General features: G+C 37.8%; 5 protein-coding genes and 2 long non-coding RNA genes across 19 annotated transcripts; 5 read left to right on the top strand and 2 right to left on the bottom strand.

The window, feature by feature from the left end:
- The first annotated feature begins 260 nt into the window (after window positions 1-260).
- AT3G47010 (Glycosyl hydrolase family protein) lies at window positions 261-3,157 on the top strand. 4 transcript variants are annotated; one of them, NM_114568.6, is made up of 9 exons: window positions 261-442; window positions 554-758; window positions 1,113-1,203; window positions 1,280-1,425; window positions 1,512-1,755; window positions 1,841-1,945; window positions 2,016-2,198; window positions 2,274-2,475; window positions 2,550-3,157. In NM_114568.6, the coding sequence occupies exons 1-9, from the start codon at window positions 274-276 to the stop codon at window positions 3,032-3,034; spliced, it is 1,830 nt and encodes a 609-aa protein (NP_190285.3). In that variant the 5' UTR covers window positions 261-273; the 3' UTR covers window positions 3,035-3,157. The 4 variants fall into 4 exon arrangements, with proteins under 4 accessions (NP_190285.3, NP_001190023.1, NP_001325781.1 ...); NM_001203094.1 differs by having other exon boundaries at window positions 2,016-2,203; window positions 2,282-2,475; window positions 2,550-3,143; NM_001339300.1 differs by lacking the exon at window positions 2,550-3,157 and having other exon boundaries at window positions 2,274-2,511.
- On the top strand, window positions 3,153-6,146 carry AT3G47000 (Glycosyl hydrolase family protein; the record flags this gene model as incomplete). 3 transcript variants are annotated; one of them, NM_114567.5, is made up of 9 exons in its annotated part: window positions 3,153-3,418; window positions 3,517-3,721; window positions 4,005-4,095; window positions 4,190-4,335; window positions 4,425-4,668; window positions 4,751-4,855; window positions 4,956-5,138; window positions 5,211-5,412; window positions 5,497-6,146. In NM_114567.5, the coding sequence occupies exons 1-9, from the start codon at window positions 3,253-3,255 to the stop codon at window positions 5,979-5,981; spliced, it is 1,827 nt and encodes a 608-aa protein (NP_190284.1). In that variant the 5' UTR covers window positions 3,153-3,252. The 3 variants fall into 3 exon arrangements, with proteins under 3 accessions (NP_190284.1, NP_001327073.1, NP_001327072.1); NM_001339297.1 differs by having other exon boundaries at window positions 3,186-3,418; window positions 3,517-4,095; window positions 5,497-5,981; NM_001339298.1 differs by lacking the exon at window positions 5,497-6,146 and having other exon boundaries at window positions 3,186-3,418; window positions 5,211-5,420.
- AT3G07625 lies at window positions 3,698-4,026 on the bottom strand. Its single transcript, NR_141337.1, has one exon. It is a non-coding gene; the product is annotated as an other RNA (long non-coding RNA).
- Window positions 6,040-8,120, bottom strand: AT3G46990 (DUF740 family protein, putative (DUF740)). The gene has a single exon (NM_114566.2). The coding sequence runs from the start codon at window positions 7,889-7,891 to the stop codon at window positions 6,248-6,250; it is 1,644 nt and encodes a 547-aa protein (NP_190283.1). The 5' UTR covers window positions 7,892-8,120; the 3' UTR covers window positions 6,040-6,247.
- AT3G07615 lies at window positions 6,249-7,155 on the top strand. Its single transcript, NR_141336.1, has one exon. It is a non-coding gene; the product is annotated as an other RNA (long non-coding RNA).
- A 1,603-nt stretch (window positions 8,121-9,723) lies between the features above and the next one.
- On the top strand, window positions 9,724-13,193 carry PHT4;3 (phosphate transporter 4;3). Of its 8 annotated transcripts, none has more exons than NM_001339292.1 (9): window positions 9,724-10,354; window positions 10,467-10,693; window positions 10,802-11,165; window positions 11,330-11,374; window positions 11,460-11,606; window positions 11,769-11,906; window positions 11,983-12,016; window positions 12,197-12,376; window positions 12,494-13,193. In NM_001339292.1, exons 1-9 carry the CDS (start codon window positions 9,749-9,751, stop codon window positions 12,496-12,498), a joined length of 1,746 nt encoding a protein of 581 aa, NP_001326351.1. In that variant the 5' UTR covers window positions 9,724-9,748; the 3' UTR covers window positions 12,499-13,193. The 8 variants fall into 8 exon arrangements, with proteins under 8 accessions (NP_001326351.1, NP_190282.2, NP_001326352.1 ...); NM_114565.3 differs by having other exon boundaries at window positions 9,820-10,354; window positions 12,494-13,044; NM_001339295.1 differs by having other exon boundaries at window positions 9,828-10,343; window positions 12,491-13,000.
- PHS2 (alpha-glucan phosphorylase 2) lies at window positions 13,159-18,398 on the top strand. The gene is made up of 16 exons (NM_114564.3): window positions 13,159-13,558; window positions 13,670-13,884; window positions 14,071-14,250; window positions 14,334-14,510; window positions 14,591-14,676; window positions 14,831-15,020; window positions 15,113-15,205; window positions 15,459-15,643; window positions 15,729-15,846; window positions 15,919-16,047; window positions 16,137-16,355; window positions 16,438-16,641; window positions 16,890-17,048; window positions 17,314-17,577; window positions 17,731-17,921; window positions 18,041-18,398. Exons 2-16 carry the CDS (start codon window positions 13,681-13,683, stop codon window positions 18,165-18,167), a joined length of 2,526 nt encoding a protein of 841 aa, NP_190281.1. The 5' UTR covers window positions 13,159-13,558; window positions 13,670-13,680; the 3' UTR covers window positions 18,168-18,398.
- Window positions 18,399-20,269: the final 1,871 nt, after the last annotated feature.

The raw sequence follows: 20,269 nt of genomic DNA, 5'->3' as shown, positions 1-20,269 counted from the left end.
AAATTTTGTTTCATTTAAAATTATGGAATACAATGTACTATATATAGTAGGCCTACGAGGTTTATAATAAGACCTAAAAAAAGAAGGAAATAAACAAAAGCCCAAGAGATAGCACATGTGTTTAGTGAGTTTGTTCTTCAATTATTAACCAATTAATTAAGAATTTTGAGTGTAGTGGCGTAATTAAGTGTGACGTGACGTGTCCTCCAGCTTGGCTAGATAAAGAGAAGTGGAGTGACTAGATTCGGTTAGAGAAAAAGACAAAAGAAGAGTATGGCAGAGACTGAGGAGTCTTCATGGGTTTACAAGAACCGAGACGCGCCGGTGGAGGCGCGTGTGAAGGACCTTCTCTCTCGCATGACTTTGCCGGAGAAGATTGGTCAGATGACTCAGATAGAACGCTCCGTCGCTTCTCCTCAAGTCATTACTAATTCTTTCATCGGTAATAGTGATACAATAACACCACTGAACGGTTTTTGTTTTTGTTTTGGTCAACGAACCAAACTTTTCTACTTTCCTTTCGAAAATAAAAATCACAACTTTGGTTTTACAGGCAGTGTACAGAGCGGCGCCGGAAGTTGGCCGTTGGAGGATGCTAAGTCGTCGGATTGGGCTGATATGATCGACGGTTTTCAGCGTTCAGCGTTAGCGTCGCGTTTGGGAATTCCAATAATCTACGGCACTGACGCCGTTCACGGCAACAATAACGTCTACGGCGCCACCGTCTTCCCCCACAACATTGGACTCGGCGCCACCAGGTTCTTAAACATTCTCTTCCACTTTAAGCAAACTTTAGTTTCTGCAAAAGAGAGTCAGAGAATGAGAGAGTTTTGCATATAATGGGGTTTTAGGAAGTCTATGGATTTAAAGCTTTTGAATTTTGATTAAAAAGTTTGAATCATTTTGTTAAGTTACAAGCAATGTCGGATTGTTTTAATTCATGTTCCACAAGAATTTGGAGTTTCTGATGATTTTGCTTCAATTAGCTTTTGATCACACAGTAGTAGTACTAGCTATGATTAGAATCTGATTGTGTTTAAGATCTGTCCATGTACTGTGTTTGGTTGTTGTTGATGTGATAACAATCGTAGTTTTGTGTGGTATCTCGATAGAGACGCAGATTTGGTCAAAAGAATTGGTGCTGCAACAGCACTTGAAATAAGGGCTAGTGGCGTTCACTGGACGTTTGCTCCTTGTGTGGCCGTAAGTCCCTTGTAGATTGTTGGTATATTGGGATACTAATTTGTAAATATTGAAATGAAATTGTTGTTACTCACAGGTTTTGGGAGATCCGAGGTGGGGACGATGCTATGAAAGTTATAGTGAAGCTGCTAAAATTGTATGTGAGATGAGTTTGCTTATCTCGGGCCTACAAGGCGAGCCACCTGAAGAACACCCTTACGGTTACCCTTTTCTTGCAGGAAGGTATAGATGTACATATAAACATTAAAATGCAGTAGACTTGAATAGGCTTGTTGTCATTTTTCATGGATTTGTTTACTTGGTGATAGAAACAACGTGATCGCGTGTGCTAAACACTTTGTTGGAGATGGTGGTACTGAGAAAGGCTTAAGCGAAGGGAACACTATAACATCATATGAAGACTTGGAGAAAATACATGTTGCTCCCTATCTTAATTGTATTGCTCAGGGAGTGTCGACCGTTATGGCCTCATTTTCCAGTTGGAATGGAAGTAGACTCCACTCCGACTATTTCCTTTTGACTGAAGTTCTTAAACAGAAACTCGGTTTCAAGGTTTATTGAATATGGAAAAGAATCTTTATAAGCTAGAGGTGTATGCATTGAGCTCGTTTAATGTACTTTGTCATTTTGTTACCAGGGATTTCTAGTTTCAGACTGGGATGGTTTGGAGACGATAAGCGAGCCAGAAGGTTCCAACTACCGTAACTGCGTCAAACTCGGGATTAATGCTGGAATCGACATGGTAACGAATGATTTTCATATGTTTCGAATGATTTATAGAAGACGAAGATTGTTAATGAATGATATTTCAGGTGATGGTGCCTTTCAAGTACGAACAGTTCATACAGGACATGACAGATTTGGTGGAGTCAGGGGAAATACCAATGGCTCGGGTCAATGATGCTGTTGAAAGAATACTAAGAGTGAAGTTTGTTGCTGGTCTCTTTGAACATCCTCTTGCGGACCGATCTTTGTTGGGAACTGTTGGCTGCAAGGTGAGGTATCTATAGCTGAGGCCACTATTGTAAGATGTACGAGAGCATGATTGACTATGTTTTCCACAACTGCAGGAACATAGAGAAGTGGCACGTGAAGCGGTTAGAAAGTCATTAGTGTTGCTGAAGAATGGTAAAAATGCTGATACACCATTTCTACCACTAGACCGCAATGCCAAGAGGATTCTAGTGGTTGGAATGCATGCAAACGATCTTGGAAATCAGTGTGGAGGATGGACAAAGATAAAATCCGGTCAAAGCGGCAGAATCACAATTGGTAGTTGAATCGAATTAGAAGATATCAGAAAAAATGATGTGGACACTTATATACTTGTTTGTTTTGAAATGCAGGCACGACGCTTTTGGATTCAATAAAAGCAGCAGTTGGAGACAAAACTGAAGTCATCTTCGAGAAAACTCCAACAAAGGAAACCTTAGCATCAAGTGATGGCTTCTCATACGCCATTGTTGCAGTGGGGGAACCTCCATACGCAGAAATGAAGGGAGATAACTCGGAACTCACTATACCTTTCAATGGTAACAACATTATAACCGCGGTTGCAGAGAAAATCCCGACTCTAGTGATTTTGTTCTCAGGACGTCCAATGGTTTTAGAGCCAACGGTTCTTGAAAAGACTGAAGCTTTGGTCGCTGCTTGGTTCCCTGGAACTGAAGGGCAAGGGATGAGTGATGTGATTTTCGGAGATTATGACTTCAAAGGGAAGTTACCAGTGAGCTGGTTCAAACGCGTTGACCAGTTGCCGTTAAACGCTGAAGCAAATTCGTATGACCCATTGTTTCCTCTTGGTTTCGGTCTCACTTCCAATTTCGGTTAACTGGTTTAACTTCACCGGTTAACTTGTATTAAAAATATGCGATTACCATATGAACCACACGTTTAATTTAATAAGTTAATCAAATTGATGAATTTTTTACATAAAGCAATAATCATTAATTAAGCATTTTGAGTCAAAATCAATGTGTCACGTCTCATCTTGTTATAGATAAAGAGAAAGTCGTACAACAACTACAACGAAGAAGAAGAGTAAAGAAAATGGTCGTCGAGGAGTCATCATGCGTTTACAAGAACGGAGACGCGCCAGTGGAGGCGCGTGTGAAGGACCTTCTCTCTCGCATGACTTTGCCGGAGAAGATCGGTCAGATGACTCAAATCGAACGCAGAGTCGCTTCTCCCTCCGCCTTTACAGATTTCTTCATCGGTACACACATTTTTTTTTTTTTTTTTTGAACTTTCAATTTTGAAAAATGCATTTGCAATTTACTAAAATTAGTAACTTTATGGATTTGGTGTTTGCAGGAAGTGTACTAAACGCTGGAGGTAGTGTACCGTTCGAGGACGCTAAGTCATCGGATTGGGCTGATATGATTGATGGTTTTCAGCGATCAGCGTTAGCGTCGCGTTTGGGAATTCCAATTATCTATGGCACTGACGCTGTCCACGGCAACAATAATGTCTACGGCGCCACTGTCTTCCCTCACAACATTGGCCTCGGAGCCACCAGGTTTATTCTCGATTTACCATAAGCAAACTAGAAGTGTGCTCTTAAAGCTTTGTTCTGTTACTGGTCTATCTGATGGAAACTTACCTTACCGAAGCTACTTAGTTGATTCAGGTCTAGTTTAAATTTCTGAGCTTGCTTCTTAAAACAAAGTAGAAGTAGTATTGCAGTGGCTATGGATGAGTAGAATCTGTTTGTGTTCAAGATTGGTGCTTCTATTGCAGCCATGCTGTGTTTGGCCGCTATTAATGTGAAAACAGTAGTAGTTATTGTGGTAACTCTGTAGAGACGCAGATTTGGTCAGAAGAATTGGAGCAGCAACTGCACTTGAAGTAAGAGCGAGCGGGGTTCATTGGGCATTTTCTCCTTGCGTGGCCGTAAGTTCGTTCCTTTTTATAATTTAACAACTGAAATTGAACGAAATGATTTGTAAATATTGAATGTGAAAGTTGTTGTTTTGTCTTTGTGCAGGTTTTGAGAGATCCGAGGTGGGGAAGATGCTATGAGAGTTATGGAGAAGATCCTGAACTTGTCTGTGAGATGACTTCTCTTGTCTCGGGCCTACAAGGTGTGCCACCAGAAGAACACCCAAATGGTTATCCTTTTGTTGCAGGAAGGTATCATATGAATCAGTACACTGTAAACTTATTTGGGACATTAATAGGTTTGATGTCATTTCTCATGGATTTGTTTATTGGGGTTATAGAAACAACGTCGTCGCGTGTGTCAAACACTTTGTTGGAGATGGTGGTACTGACAAGGGCATAAATGAAGGGAACACCATCGCTTCATATGAAGAATTAGAGAAGATACATATTCCTCCTTATCTGAAGTGTCTTGCTCAGGGAGTTTCCACGGTTATGGCGTCTTACTCCAGTTGGAATGGAACTAGACTGCACGCCGACCGTTTTCTCTTGACAGAAATTCTAAAGGAAAAACTTGGTTTCAAGGTTCGTGTAAATTTAATTGAATAGAAAGAAAAATAAGCTAGAGGTGTATGCATTAAGCTAGTTTGCTTGTATATGTTACTAGGGATTTCTAGTCTCAGACTGGGAAGGTTTGGACCGGCTTAGTGAGCCTCAGGGATCAAACTACCGCTACTGCATTAAAACTGCGGTTAATGCTGGCATTGACATGGTAGAGTGTGAACCCCGTACACAAAATATTTCAGCTTAGTAAATGATTTTCATCATCTCGGATGATTGAAGAAGCGAAGATTATATAATCCATGTTGCAGGTTATGGTACCATTTAAGTACGAACAGTTCATACAGGACATGACAGATCTGGTAGAGTCAGGGGAAATACCAATGGCTCGGATCAATGATGCTGTTGAAAGAATACTCAGAGTGAAATTTGTCGCTGGTCTTTTTGGACATCCTCTCACAGATCGATCTTTGTTGCCTACTGTTGGTTGCAAGGTGAGCTCTCTTGTACTGAAGGCCATTAGACCAGAGTGCTACCCCTATTCTAAGATTTTTTCATGTGTGCAGGAACATAGAGAATTGGCGCAGGAAGCAGTTAGAAAGTCGTTAGTTCTGCTAAAGAGTGGCAAAAATGCTGATAAACCGTTTCTGCCACTAGATCGCAACGCTAAGAGGATTCTAGTCACTGGAACTCACGCAGATGATCTTGGATATCAGTGCGGAGGATGGACAAAGACATGGTTCGGTCTAAGCGGCAGGATCACAATTGGTAATTAAAACGATTGCTAGCAGAGGCTAATAGATGCTGTTGAAAAGTTAATCAGTATGAATCCATCTTTGTCTGCAAATGTAGGCACTACACTTTTGGACGCCATAAAAGAAGCAGTTGGAGACGAAACCGAAGTAATCTATGAGAAAACTCCATCAAAGGAAACCTTAGCCTCAAGTGAAGGATTCTCTTACGCCATTGTTGCAGTCGGGGAACCGCCCTATGCAGAGACGATGGGGGATAACTCGGAACTCAGAATACCTTTTAATGGTACTGACATTGTCACCGCAGTTGCAGAGATAATCCCGACTCTGGTGATATTGATCTCAGGACGACCTGTGGTTTTGGAGCCGACGGTTCTTGAAAAGACAGAGGCTCTGGTTGCTGCTTGGCTGCCTGGAACAGAAGGGCAAGGGGTGGCTGACGTTGTTTTTGGAGATTATGACTTCAAGGGGAAGTTGCCAGTGAGCTGGTTCAAACACGTTGAGCATTTGCCACTAGATGCTCATGCCAATTCTTATGACCCATTGTTCCCGTTTGGTTTCGGTCTCAATTCAAAACCAGTGTAACTTCACTGGTCTGATTGATGTACAGGAACATCGGGGAATTATGTTATGACATATATTACACGCAATGTCGTATTTGTATAAGCAAACCATGCAAAAACAATGTATTGTTGATGTGCTTTTATGAGGAAAATATATGAGAAGGAAAACAAACATTGGTGTTGATGTGATATACGGACTTATCTATAGACTGAAGTAACAAATACATTAGTTGCTAATTTGCTAATTACAACATAATATTCATGAGTTAACACAAATGTCAGATCAAACTAATTCTTCAGCCTACTCTTCCCGGATTTGCTAGTCTTATGGCTCTTTACCGGACTCAGATAGAATCTAAACATACTCTTCTCAAGGTTTTCTTGGCTGCACGTACCAACATTTGCGTTTCTCTGGAGAAGATGATGATTTTGTTTGCCTTCAATGCCATTAACCAATCCATCACAAGAGTTTCTTCCAGCCTCAACACTGTTAATAGATCCATGAAACAGACCATCACAAGAGCTTCTTCCACCTTCAAAGCCACTGACAATGTTAGCACCACTACGCACGCCATCGCAAGACTTTCTCGCACTTACACTATAGCTTTTCAAAAGCTTCTCACTAACACCAACATTGGTTTCTCCTTTACCTACTCTCCTAAGCTTTAACAGAGATTCAGCCAAAGAACCCTCAACCGCATTTCCTTCAAGTTTCAAAATTTGCTCAGTCTTTATCTCGTTCTTCGCCTCGTTTTTCCTCTGTATCAATCCCCAAATGTTCCATCCCTTTGGCCATTTCTTTCTAGGTTTCTTTAACTCAACACTATCCTGCTTCTTCCCCTCACCACCAGCAGCAATACAAATCTTTCCTTTAGAAACTAATTCTTTACTCTCTGGTTTGACATTTTTAATCGAATACCAATTCGAATCCCTAAGTTCCTTCTCTGTAACCAATAACTTAGCACCATGAAACAAACCTACAGTTTCAGGTGATACCTTTGCATTCGATATACCTCTCAATTCATCAACCTCAAGCAATCCTTGTCTCTTAATCGAAACCGACCGATCAAAACTCCTTCTCCGACGAGAATCCGAGTAATAGTTCTTCGTTTGAACCGTCCCACCTGGACTCTTCTCCTTCTCCTCTACTTCTTCTTCTTCAACACCACATTTAGCTTTAGCATCTTCCGTCACAGTAGACAATGTCGTAAGCTTGTGATATGATTTTTCAATCAAGCAACCATCCCATGAAGACCTAGGTTTCTCAAACGAGATCCTACCTCCATCAAAAGACAATCTAGGATCCACATCAGAAGAGTGACGACCATTCACAATTCCGGCGAATCTGGAATCTGATTTTTCGTCATTTCTCTTATTCAATGTAAAATTCTTCAATCTCCTGCTCAAAACCGATGCTATTTCCTTCAAATCTTTGCCATTGTTCTTCTTAATCTGGTTTCTCCAATCTAGATCTATGAACTCCTTCATCGTCTTGTTCTCTTCGACGATCTTCCTCGGCTTGCCTTCATCAAAACCTTTTATATCTTCTCCATCGTAGTAATCTTCTTCTTCTTCTTCCTCTTCTTCCTCCTCTTTTAAATCTGGAACCAGAGGCTTTCGAATCGAACTATCCACCCGTTCTTCGTCATCATCGACAAACAAGTCCAGGAGAGAGCTTGCGCTTGACCTAACGTCACATGATCTCCGTCGCGGCTGATCCGAAACGGAGACTGATGCGTTACGAACGGAGTATGATCGAATACGACGGAGCTCGGGAGTCTGAACGGCGGCGAGAGAAGAAGACTGAGCTTCTATTGTTACGAGACGTTCACGAAGACAGGAAGCGCAGAAACCGCTGGTTGGTTTAGCGGAAGGGTGACGGTGGCATGAGGAGGAGGAACGACGGCGATTGGTTTGTTTGACGTTAGCCATGGCTGACGAATAGTTCGTTTGATTTGCTTGCGTGCGGCGGTGACTTAAGAGAGAGTGTGTGTGAGAGTGTCTTGATGATAGTGTAAGTGTTGTTTGTAGGGTCAATTATGGAAATTTCACTTAAACCCTTTCTTCAATTTTCTATTTGTTCAGTATTTTTCTCTTGTATTAATTTTTATAAATAGTACAATTTTAAGTTTTCTTCACAAAAGTAATATTCAAAATTATTTTGGACATAAATAATACCTAAACAATTATTTTATTTTAAATTATTAAAATTAAAAAATTATAAAATACACAAATTCATCGCCAAATATTTCCGACAATATTTTTTCGAAAAAAAAATTTTTGTCCACAAAATATTTGAGTGCTATTGTTGTCATTTTTCCTTTATTTTTCTAGGTCACATCATTCTTTTGGGTATTTTTGTCAAAGATCTAATGTAAATTATCCATAACACTCTATAGTTAGTAAAAAAGTTCGTAAAAAATATTATTTACAAAAATAATCTTATATGAATACTCAAAAATTATGGTTTAATTACAATTTACATGCGTATCATAATTTTAATATAATAACATCATATTGAAGCAAATATTCGTAGAATTTACTTAAGTTTTTTTATATGAAAAGTATAAGTACCGTATATCTAGCCATTTTTCGTTAAAGAAAATGTGTTGTTTTTTGTTTTTGTATTGGATTGAATGGTAGCTATTATAATAGCGGTACAACTTTAACAGTTACCAATCACAATAACTTTATCAAAAGCGTTACAAAAAGTTTTACTCTCAGTTTTTTTATACAGATTTAGATTTATTATACAGCTTATTTTAACAGCTTTGCATTATTCCGATAAAACTAATAGCTAAAAAACTCGTACAACTTATAGTTACCAATCACATCCATTACCTTTTCTTACTTAATTATCGTAACAATAGAAAATGTGTTAATTTTGTATAACTGTCAATCAACAAATAAGTTAACACTTAACATAGCCCACCGTCAATATTTGGCCGTTTCTATGTGTCAACTCTTTGGATTCCATTCTAAATAGATAGGTCAAAGTCAACTTTTTCTATTTCATTGATTGAATATGTTTATCAGCAAATGAAATCTTGGTTTAATAATTGGATGATTTTGTTTTAATAATTCGTGTATGATATGCATAATTTGAATAATTGCGAATTTTAAAAGGAATCTATGGAGAATACGACTACAGTTAAAGTGACCAACACGAGTAACATAGAGATTCGGATCTACGACAAGTTCCCAAGAGAAGAAACTGTGTTCTTCAAAAAACATTAGTAAGTCCCGAAGCCAAGACAGTGTTTATTATATTTACTGTTTACCATTTTATACTTTTCTCTTTTTGTCGATATATACAGATTTACTGTGATTATTTTCATTTTCTGATAAAGATTGGAATCTTCCACGTGTTTACCCCAGATACAGTGACTGACAATTATTTTATTTTATTTTTTCCAAGGCATAATGAGAGTAAGATATTAGAAAAGATAAGGAATGCTCCTAAGAATTTCTGTTCAAACAACAAAGATTTTTTGGATAAATATGCACTAATACTTGTATATTTGGCACAACAACACGGTATTAAAGTCTAAACATTTTTATTTAATTATTTATGACATCTAAATTTTGAAAAAAAAAAGTTGTTTTACATATAATATTGGCTTTATTTCCAATTTAGCTCCTAACTTTCTATTTTCTCTCACAAAAGAGAAACCAAACAAGGTTTTGATTAATTTGTTTAGCTAAAAATAAATAAACTGCATTATACACTTCAAATCGTGCTAATTAGGAAGCCCAAATCATATGGAGGACGAGCCACTTTTACCACTTATGGGCCTGTTATTAGTGGCCCAAGACGAGACGGATGTCGGATCATGCGATTTGGCTGTTGCAATCCATAGACACCACCGAGCGAGCATCTTCTTCTTCTTCTTCGCTAACCGGAGTAATCGTAAGCAGCTTCGACTGGTGAAAATGTGTTACTCTCTCTCTATACAATCTTCAATTGACTTCCATAATCGAAACGCTCTAAAAATCCATGGAGATCGAGCAATTTTGACTTCGAACTTACCTACACTCAGGAGGATTCCGTTTTTGCCGGAGCGAGATCGCCGGAGAAAGTTGGTCCTCTGTACCGGGAGAGTCGTAAACTCATTGAAATTCACCGGAAACACTTCCGTCGATCTATGTGGTATTCCTCGTCATCGATTAAGAGTTTCTTGCAGCGATGCTCGCCGTACACCGGAAGAAACGGCGGCGGAGTTGACGGCGCAACCCAATTTTTCAGAATTTATAACGTCGGAGAGAGTCAAAGTGGTTGCGATGCTCGCGCTTGCTTTGGCGCTATGCAATGCGGATCGTGTTGTGATGTCCGTTGCGATTGTTCCTCTTTCGCTTTCTCGTGGATGGAGCAAATCATTTTCCGGTATCGTTCAGGTTATTCTTTCTCATTGATCGTTTGGGGAATTTTAGTATTAAGTCGTTCTACTGTATATCATTAATCATTGTTCTCGTTCGTCTCATAGTTTCTTGAATGTTTCTTTGGTAGTCATCGTTTCTATGGGGATACTTAATTTCTCCAATTGCTGGTGGAACTTTGGTGGACCGTTATGGTGGTAAAGTAGTCATGGCGTGGGGTGTGGCTTTGTGGTCGTTGGCAACTTTTCTTACCCCTTGGGCGGCTGATAGTTCTTTGTGGGCTCTTCTTGCTGCAAGAGCGATGGTTGGGGTTGCTGAAGGAGTGGCTCTTCCTTGTATGAACAACATGGTTGCGAGGTAGTGATGCTTTGTATTTTATTACTGCTTCAAATGTGATAAAGAGACACACACATGATCTGGTTACTGAAGTTTATTGGGTTCTTAGTGATAGTACTTTTGATGTAGATGGTTTCCCCCAACAGAACGTTCTAGGGCGGTTGGTATTGCAATGGCAGGGTTTCAGCTTGGGAATGTTGTAGGACTCATGTTGTCTCCTATTCTTATGTCTCAAGGAGGTATATATGGCCCATTTGTAATTTTTGGACTATCGGGGTTCCTTTGGTTGCTCGTGTGGCTCTCTGCAACGTCAAGTGCACCAGATCGACATCCTCAGATTACAAAGTCTGAACTTGAGTATATAAAGCAAAAGAAGCAAATATCTACTATGGAGAACAAACGAATTAGCACAAGTGGAATACCTCCTTTTGGACGCCTTCTCTCCAAGATGCCGACTTGGGCTGTTATAGTTGCAAATTCCATGCATAGCTGGGTATGTATACAGATTCCTCTCAATACAACTCTTTCATTCTTGTTACTATGAGGATTTCTTGTGGAAGGGAAATTGTTAGTACCAACTACTGTGACTTACAGTTATGATCAGGTGTTATCCTATTTGTTGGAATTCTTTGAACTGACTTAATGACTTATTTCCAGGGTTTCTTTGTGATTCTTTCATGGATGCCCATATACTTCAATTCAGTAAGGCCCTAGTACCAACATGTTCTTAATATAATCTTGTTCGTTTTAGTTCTCTTAAGAAATTTATAAGAATATTGTACCGCAGGTATATCATGTGAACCTCAAACAAGCTGCTTGGTTTAGTGCCGTTCCATGGAGTATGATGGCTTTCACAGGATACATTGCTGGTTTTTGGTCGGATTTGTTGATACGGCGTGGTACAAGCATCACCTTAACGCGAAAAATCATGCAGGTGCGTGATGTGTCACAAGATTTCATTCAATCAAGAGCTCTCTCAGACTGAAGAGTTCTGTAAACATATCCGAAAGATGTTGAAGCCTGATGCAATGAAATCTGGTGCATTCAGCATTCTTTTTCTTTTGCTGACTGGGGGATTTCATTTCTTGTTTGGCAGTCCATTGGTTTCATTGGTCCTGGAATTGCTCTCATTGGTCTAACGACGGCAAAACAACCTTTAGTGGCATCAGCCTGGCTTAGTTTAGCCGTTGGGCTTAAATCATTCAGCCATTTGGGGTTTCTTATTAATCTTCAGGTACCCAAGCGTGTGATTCATACCTAACCCAATACAAATGATGAGTATCTTTAACATTTATTCCCACTTGTTTCAGGAAATTGCTCCCGAATATTCCGGTGTTCTACATGGTATGCTTTCTAATTCTCCTTTAATAGACATTGGTTTCCAGAGTTTCCTATTGTTTTATCAAACACATATAGCTAATTTGTACCATCTGAGAAGGAATAAGCCTTAGACTCAATCAAATTTTTGTTGGGAATCTGGAAACATTTTTCCAAAAATCTCTAACCGTTTCTGCGCTGTTTTAGGAATGTGTCTTACTGCTGGGACATTAGCTGCGATAGTTGGCACAGTTGGAGCTGGTTTCTTTGTAGAACTATTGGGCTCCTTCCAGGGATTCATCCTTCTTACAGCAATATTGTATCTCCTTTCTGCTCTCTTTTACAACATATACGCAACTGGAGAAAGAGTAGATTTTGACACAACAGGTCCGTCCCTTCTCTTTTCTTGGGTTATGTTGTTTGCTTTACCTGTTCAGTTTCATTCATTTTGAATCAATGTTTTGCATAATTCTAATGGTATATATATGCTGGTCTTCTTAGCAGCTTGAAGGTGACCACAAAGTCACTTAATAGGTGGATCAGCTAGTAAAGAAGTTGCAACTCTATATAGAATCAGCTTTTGCTCTCCAAGTAAATACCAGGAACAAGACCTCGGCTTTGTACAGAAACTAGAATTTCTTCGTCTCGATGGTTCTCTCCTTGATAAATAAATGAAAAAATGTAGCAAGTTATCTATGTTCAATGTCGTGAATCGCCTTAGAGAAGATAATGAAAACAATGTTGACGTAGTATTTGTTTGTTATACGGTTCAATGGTATAGAGACACGAAGACTTTCATCAAATATTGTAATAGTTTTAGACTGAAAAACAGATTAAGGGCGGGCACAGAAGCAGAGAAAAGTGAAGTTACAGGTGCAGATCCGTGATTTGGGACCTTGAGGTTCTCGCACTTCTCTACCTCGTGATTTGCATACACACGTGTTCGTGCACCTCAGTCCTGGTAATAATTTCCCACTCTAGTCCTCTCATTACCGTATTGATACGTAAGCGAGCCACTACGTTTGGCTTTTTACTCAAATTGGTTACCTTTTTAATTCCTTTCGTTGCCAAAAGTTCAATTAAATTCCTTACAAATTACTTATTTTCTTTTGATGAATGTCCACATTGCGGTTACCAATATTTATTTCTAATTAAATTCTTAGAAAATGATCAATGGTCCCAAAATACGAAAACAATGGTGTTCTTTTTACATTGAAAATAATATTAAGGGTGTTGCTAACTAAAAAACAAATAGATGTGGGGGCTGCTTGTTAGATATTTTCAACAAAAAATACAAAAATGTTCTTCGGAGCTTCCTCTGACACACAAAAACTTCACTTCACTCTCTCTTTTCTTGTGATCCTCACATTTTCAATCACTAAATCAAATCGCCAAAACAAAAACAGAAAATCAAATATAAAACAATGAAAATTACGTTTCTGTCATTCACCTTCTGAAAAATATCTTACGCTTCTTTTTTAGTATATACTGATTCTCCGTAGTATCTTCTCCCTTATTAAGCTCTGAAGTGTTGGCTCATCTCTTTCCAGATTCCGGCTTCGAAATTTGGTAATTGCTCCATAATCTTCGGCACTACCTTGGTGAAATTGTATTCGAGTTTCACTATGATTTTGATTTTATTCGTGTTTAAGCAATTTTTGAATACTGTGGTTGTTTTAGGGAGATAAGCGATGGCAAACGCCAATGGAAAAGCTGCGACTAGTTTACCGGAGAAAATCTCGGCTAAGGCGAATCCGGAGGCCGATGATGCTACGGAGATCGCTGGGAATATCGTCTACCACGCCAAGTACAGTCCACATTTCTCTCCATTGAAGTTCGGGCCTGAGCAAGCTCTCTACGCTACCGCAGAGAGTCTTCGCGATCGTCTCATTCAGGTAACCAAGTAATTTCTGGACTGTTTCATAAGTTCCGTTTGATGAAGATATGCTGGTATAGAAATTTATGGTTTTCCGTGGTTATATCCATCTCAATTTGCAGTTGTAGGAGCTAATCTATATGTGTGTGTGAATGTGTTCTTTGTGTTTATGTGAGAGTGATATAAAATTTGGGTTGTGTTGCAGCTGTGGAATGAGACTTATGTTCATTTTAACAAAGTTGATCCAAAACAAACTTATTACTTGTCAATGGAGTATCTCCAAGGTCGTGCTTTGACCAATGCCATTGGGAATTTGAACCTTCAAGGTCCATATGCTGATGCACTGCGTACGCTGGGTTATGAGCTTGAGGAGATAGCTGAGCAGGTACATTTTAAGTTACCATTTTTCTCTTTGAAGACTTGGGACCTAAATAAATTATTTTTTGATCTCTCCATGTTTGCTTGTAGGAGAAAGATGCAGCTCTAGGAAATGGTGGGTTAGGGAGACTTGCCTCGTGTTTCTTGGATTCGATGGCCACCCTAAATCTGCCTGCTTGGGGTTATGGTTTGAGGTACAGACATGGGTTGTTTAAGCAAATAATCACAAAGAAAGGTCAAGAAGAGATTCCAGAGGACTGGCTTGAGGTGATGATTGTCAGTGTGGTGATTTCAACTTATGGTTTTCTGAGAACTGTAACTCATCCTCTATTAATGGGAATTTGCAGAAATTCAGCCCATGGGAAATTGTGAGGCACGACGTGGTATTCCCTGTCAGATTTTTCGGCAAGGTGCAAGTAAATCCGGATGGATCGTAAGTATTATTGTTGGAACTTACATGACTTAACATACGTCTGTACTTGAAATTTCTGTGCATATATACACTAGTGAGTTTTGCTACGTTGTTCTCTGACTTTTCATCGACCTTGCTATTAAGCATTGTAGTGGATCAATTGACTATTTTGCAGAAGGAAATGGGTAGATGGTGATGTTGTACAAGCTCTTGCTTATGACGTGCCAATCCCGGGATATGGCACAAAGAACACAATCAGTCTCCGTCTCTGGGAAGCAAAAGCTAGAGCTGAGGATCTTGATCTTTTTCAGTTCAACGAAGGAGAATATGAATTGGCTGCACAGCTTCATTCTCGAGCTCAACAGGTTATGACACGTCATCTTTACCTACTGCTCCATCTTCTTTTGCTTTGTGGCTTTTTGTTTCTCTCTAACAATGTAGCTATATATATGTGCAGATTTGCACTGTTTTATATCCAGGAGATGCTACCGAGAATGGGAAGTTATTACGGTTAAAACAGCAGTTCTTTCTCTGCAGTGCTTCGCTTCAGGTTTGTCAAATTGGTTTTAGGTTCCTTTCATGTTCTTCATTTTTCTTAAGCCATAATGTATTGATTAACTTAGGACTCTCTGATGGATGTCATGGACTGTAAATTTAAATAGCTGGAAAATAAAAATAAGAAAAATTTCAAATTGGCATGTTAATTAGAAAGAGAATCCAAAAAAACTACTACAAGTAAATTTACCTTCGATTGAGTCATAATTTTTTATATTTCCTCTTCACAATATGGAAATCCATTGCAGGATATTATATCAAGATTTCACGAGAGGAGCACCACTGAAGGCAGCCGGAAATGGTCAGAGTTTCCAAGTAAAGTTGCTGTTCAAATGAATGACACACACCCAACTCTTGCAATACCTGAGCTCATGCGATTGCTAATGGATGACAATGGACTTGGATGGGATGAGGCTTGGGATGTGACATCAAAGTAAAATATTTATGCATGAACCTTTCAATATTTCCCAACAAAGTTTTCACACTTTTCTGTTGGGACTTATTTATATGGTTTACAGGACCGTTGCTTACACCAATCACACTGTCCTTCCTGAAGCGTTGGAGAAATGGTCACAATCTTTGATGTGGAAGCTTCTTCCTCGTCATATGGAAATAATAGAAGAGATTGACAAGAGGGTATTTTGCTGATCATTCTAAGGATTTGTTTTTATCATATGGTGCAATAATAAAATATATACCATTCTGCAGTTTGTTCAAACCATTCGCGATACAAGAGTTGATCTGGAGGATAAGATTTCAAGTTTGAGCATCTTAGATAACAATCCACAAAAGCCTGTGGTGAGAATGGCTAACTTATGTGTTGTATCCTCGCATACGGTAAGTGGTCCCACTGTCAAAGTTATGTTATATTGTTTCTTCCCATGTAGTCTTGGTTTCAAGTACTCATTATGAGGGCCTTTTTGCAGGTGAATGGCGTTGCTCAGTTACACAGTGATATCTTGAAGGCTGAGTTATTCGCAGACTATGTCTCTATATGGCCAAACAAGTTTCAAAACAAGACTAATGGCATCACACCTCGAAGGTGGTTACGTTTCTGCAGCCCTGAGCTCAGTGATATAATCACAAAGTGGTTAAAGACTGACAAATGGATTACCGATCTTGACCTACTTACCGGTCTTCGCCAGGTCTGATTTTTTATTTATCTGATAACCAGATCTGCAATGGGTTTTTATCTTGTTATTCTGATGTTATCTTTTCTTCTTCTAGTTTGCGGACAATGAAGAACTCCAATCTGAATGGGCTTCTGCAAAGACAGCCAATAAGAAACGTTTGGCTCAATATATAGAGCGTGTGACTGGTGTGAGTATCGATCCAACAAGCTTATTTGACATACAAGTTAAGCGTATCCACGAATACAAGAGGCAGCTGATGAACATTCTTGGAGTAGTATACAGATTCAAGAAACTAAAGGTATACTTGGCTAACCCATCCATGTGGATTCCTAGTAGTTTTTCTATGTTTCCCCTTGCGTTAAATGTTATGGTAGACCTGTAAAAAAGTTTAGATACTTCAGCGTATTCCTTTCCTCCGGCTAAATTTTATCTTGAGTTTTTATACCTTAACCAAGGAAAAGGGCCTTAAACCACCACAATTCTAATATTAGGCGGCAATGCATGTATTTCTTGTGTGACATTCTCTTGTGCATCTGAATGTTACAGGAGATGAAGCCTGAGGAGAGGAAGAAAACAGTTCCTCGTACTGTCATGATTGGGGGTAAAGCATTTGCCACCTATACAAATGCAAAACGGATAGTGAAGCTGGTGAATGATGTTGGTGATGTTGTTAACAGCGATCCAGAGGTCAACGAATACCTAAAGGTAACTTAGAGGTGGCTAAGCGTGATGCTTGCTCACCTGAGATTGTTTTTGATCAGAAACTGTCAATATTACACATGTATGCATCTCTCAAGATGAACTAGGTTTCTTTTCGTGAAGTCTTATGCTACTCAAGCCTCCTTTCCGAGAGCGAAGCTTTCTTATTGAGCCAAGCCTGATGCAAATGCAATAAATCACTGTTCTCCTTTTATTTTCCGAACATAGCTTGAAGAAGTTTTAACTGGTTCTAACGCATTTGCTTCTCCAGGTGGTATTTGTTCCAAACTACAATGTCACTGTAGCGGAGATGCTAATACCCGGAAGTGAGCTATCTCAACACATCAGCACAGCAGGCATGGAGGCAAGTGGTACCAGCAATATGAAATTCGCTCTCAACGGTTGTCTTATTATAGGAACCCTTGATGGGGCTAATGTTGAGATAAGAGAGGAGGTTGGCGAAGAAAATTTCTTTCTTTTTGGTGCAACGGCCGATCAGGTCCCTCGACTGCGTAAAGAACGAGAAGACGGACTGGTATGTCACTCTCTCCTTTTCTCCCTTACATAAATTTTTGTCTCTGTGGAACAAATGCGAGCCACCATACCATGAAAGGCCTTATAATGAATCACCTATGCTTCTGGACTTTATCTGACATGAAACGTTTTTGTGCCTGTAAAAACTGATTAGTTCAAACCCGATCCTCGGTTCGAAGAGGCAAAGCAGTTTGTCAAAAGTGGAGTGTTTGGGAGCTACGATTATGGTCCACTCCTTGATTCTCTTGAGGGTAACACAGGTTTTGGACGTGGTGATTACTTCCTGGTTGGGTATGACTTCCCCAGCTACATGGACGCTCAGGCCAAAGTTGACGAAGCTTATAAGTAAGTCCATCTCTTAAACCCAACTTATCCATTCATAAGTTTCTTTTTTAGTTTATACAAAAACTGAACTGAAATGAATACTCAAGTTCTTTAATGTGAGTCATAATATGTTGTGACAGGGACCGGAAGGGGTGGCTGAAAATGTCGATATTGAGCACAGCCGGGTCAGGAAAGTTCAGCAGTGACCGTACAATAGCTCAGTATGCCAAAGAGATTTGGAACATTGAGGCTTGTCCTGTTCCCTAAGTCCTTATACCGTTCGCATAGACGCTACCTGCCTTTATAAAGGCATCTCCACATCCACGCAGCTCCAAAGTCGATATATATCATATAGATCTCATAAGAATATAACCAAAATAAAATAAATGATAAACCTTTTCGTATGTATATGTTTTTGATGTATGCAATATTTTGATTTTGTTCAAAGAAAACGTTATGTAAAATGCTATATGAATGAATGAATTTGGGTTAGTGATTTCTCTTTGTCCCGATCAAATTCACTCAGCTCATTCAAACTTTCTTTTTGTGTATTGTGATTTTCATTTTCTTATTACACAGTTTGATTAGGTGAATTTGTGTTACACATTTGAATATCCTACTATATTATTTGGGAAGTACATTTTAAATGTAACCTTAATTTTTGTAAGTAATTGCATAGGTATGCCATTAGAAATAAAAATTTAAAGAGTAAATTAATTTATCTCTTTGAGGATTAAAAAGTCAAATACTAATTTAATTAATTAAATTTAATTAAAAACGAAATACATTATTAATTTCCAAAAATAATAACCAATCAAAATCAACATATAAGATTTGATATCTAAATTTTTATTAATTTAATTTAATTAGATAAACGAAATACATTATTAATTCCCAAAAAAGTAACCAATTAAAATCAACAAATTAGATTTGATATCTAAATTATCATATTAATTTTTTATTAATTATTATAGTTCACTTCTCATCTTTATATGATTCCATTTTTGCCGAAAAATAATATCATCATTATAGAAAAATAATTAGAGTTTTTTCGCATATGCCATAATTTGAATTTTTAAAAACGAATATAAACTGTTCAATACATGAAAAAATATTATAACGGGTGAAAAATAGATTTAAGAAAACTTTCTACTGAGTAACATGTCATAATTTGAAATATTTATATTCAATTTCATACATATTATATTGAAAATTTATAATCTTATATACTACAATAATTAATAACATAGTAGATGTGATTTAATTTTTAATACAAGCTGGAAAATCCTAGAATTGACGGGTTTAGATCGATATTAATACAAGATGGTATACTACAGGTGAAACTCTTAAATTAATAATCAAACTACAAGTGTATAATCTTAAACACTAAATAATATAGATAATATCAACAAAACATATACAACTCACAGTTTACTATACATTTAAAATCAAATAAAATAATATCATATATTTTTAAATCATCTTTACAATAAAAGTTTTTAGTTTAACTAAAATATAAGCCTACCTGCGGTATACTGCAGGTTAATATTTAGATTACAGGGCTTATTGGATCTAAAGACAAGTCATCAAAGATTTCCTAAACTGAAGCAAAATATACTGAATATTCAAATATCTATCTGTTACCTAATTATAAACAAATAAGTTCGTAAAACAATTTAATATTTTATATACGAAATCAACTAAATCTTAATCACATAAAATTAGCACAAAAAAAAAGTATTCAACAATTAAAAAATTATCAAATCTCTATATAACTTTTGATACTATATTCGAATAAAGTGTAATATACCTTTTCAATTTGTATTCTTTAACTAATTTAAGCGAACTAATATATTTGCTAATCTTATACCTATCAAAACCGACTATCGTTTCTTATCTCTATAATATATTTGCAAGACTTTTTTGGTGGATTTGTATAAAAGTGCATATCGTCCTACTATATTATTTGGGAAGTACATTTTAAATGTAACCTTAATTTTTGTAATTAATTACATGATAATGCCATTAGAAAAATTTAATCAAAAACAAAATCTTTTAATGACATCATTAAGATTACCAAAATCATTTAACGACAATATTCATCTTTTAATTATAGGGCTTATTGGATTTAAAGACGGGTCATCAAAGATTTCCTAAACTGAAGCAAAATATACTGAATATTCAAATATCTATCTGTTACCAAATTATAAACAAATAAGTTCGTAAAACAATTTAATATTTTATATACAAAATCAATTAAATCTTAATCACATAAAAATTCGCACAAAAAAAATATGGTACATTCGGGTCTAAAGTAGTTTTGCAAGACTTTTTTGGTGGATTTGGGTAAAAGTGCATTCGGGTCATAT

Source organism: Arabidopsis thaliana, chromosome 3, assembly GCF_000001735.4.
Source record: "Arabidopsis thaliana chromosome 3, partial sequence".
Classification (NCBI taxonomy): Eukaryota; Viridiplantae; Streptophyta; class Magnoliopsida; order Brassicales; family Brassicaceae; genus Arabidopsis; species Arabidopsis thaliana.
This window is presented reverse-complemented; position numbering and strand designations above follow the sequence as displayed.

What these genes read in the sequence shown, in the direction of transcription:
- AT3G47010 (NM_114568.6), top strand. Translation starts at nt 274, where the DNA reads ATGGCAGAGACTGAGGAGTCTTCATGGGTTTACAAGAACCGAGACGCG. An exon ending in TACCCTTTTCTTGCAGGAAG is followed by an intron (nt 1,426 to 1,511) that starts GTATAGATGTAC and finishes ACTTGGTGATAG; the next exon opens with AAACAACGTGATCGCGTGTG. An exon ending in TTAATGCTGGAATCGACATG is followed by an intron (nt 1,946 to 2,015) that starts GTAACGAATGAT and finishes ATGATATTTCAG; the next exon opens with GTGATGGTGCCTTTCAAGTA.
- AT3G46990 (NM_114566.2), bottom strand. Translation starts at nt 7,891, where the DNA reads ATGGCTAACGTCAAACAAACCAATCGCCGTCGTTCCTCCTCCTCATGC.
- PHS2 (NM_114564.3), top strand. Translation starts at nt 13,681, where the DNA reads ATGGCAAACGCCAATGGAAAAGCTGCGACTAGTTTACCGGAGAAAATC. An exon ending in TTCCAGAGGACTGGCTTGAG is followed by an intron (nt 14,511 to 14,590) that starts GTGATGATTGTC and finishes GGGAATTTGCAG; the next exon opens with AAATTCAGCCCATGGGAAAT. An exon ending in TCTGCAGTGCTTCGCTTCAG is followed by an intron (nt 15,206 to 15,458) that starts GTTTGTCAAATT and finishes AATCCATTGCAG; the next exon opens with GATATTATATCAAGATTTCA.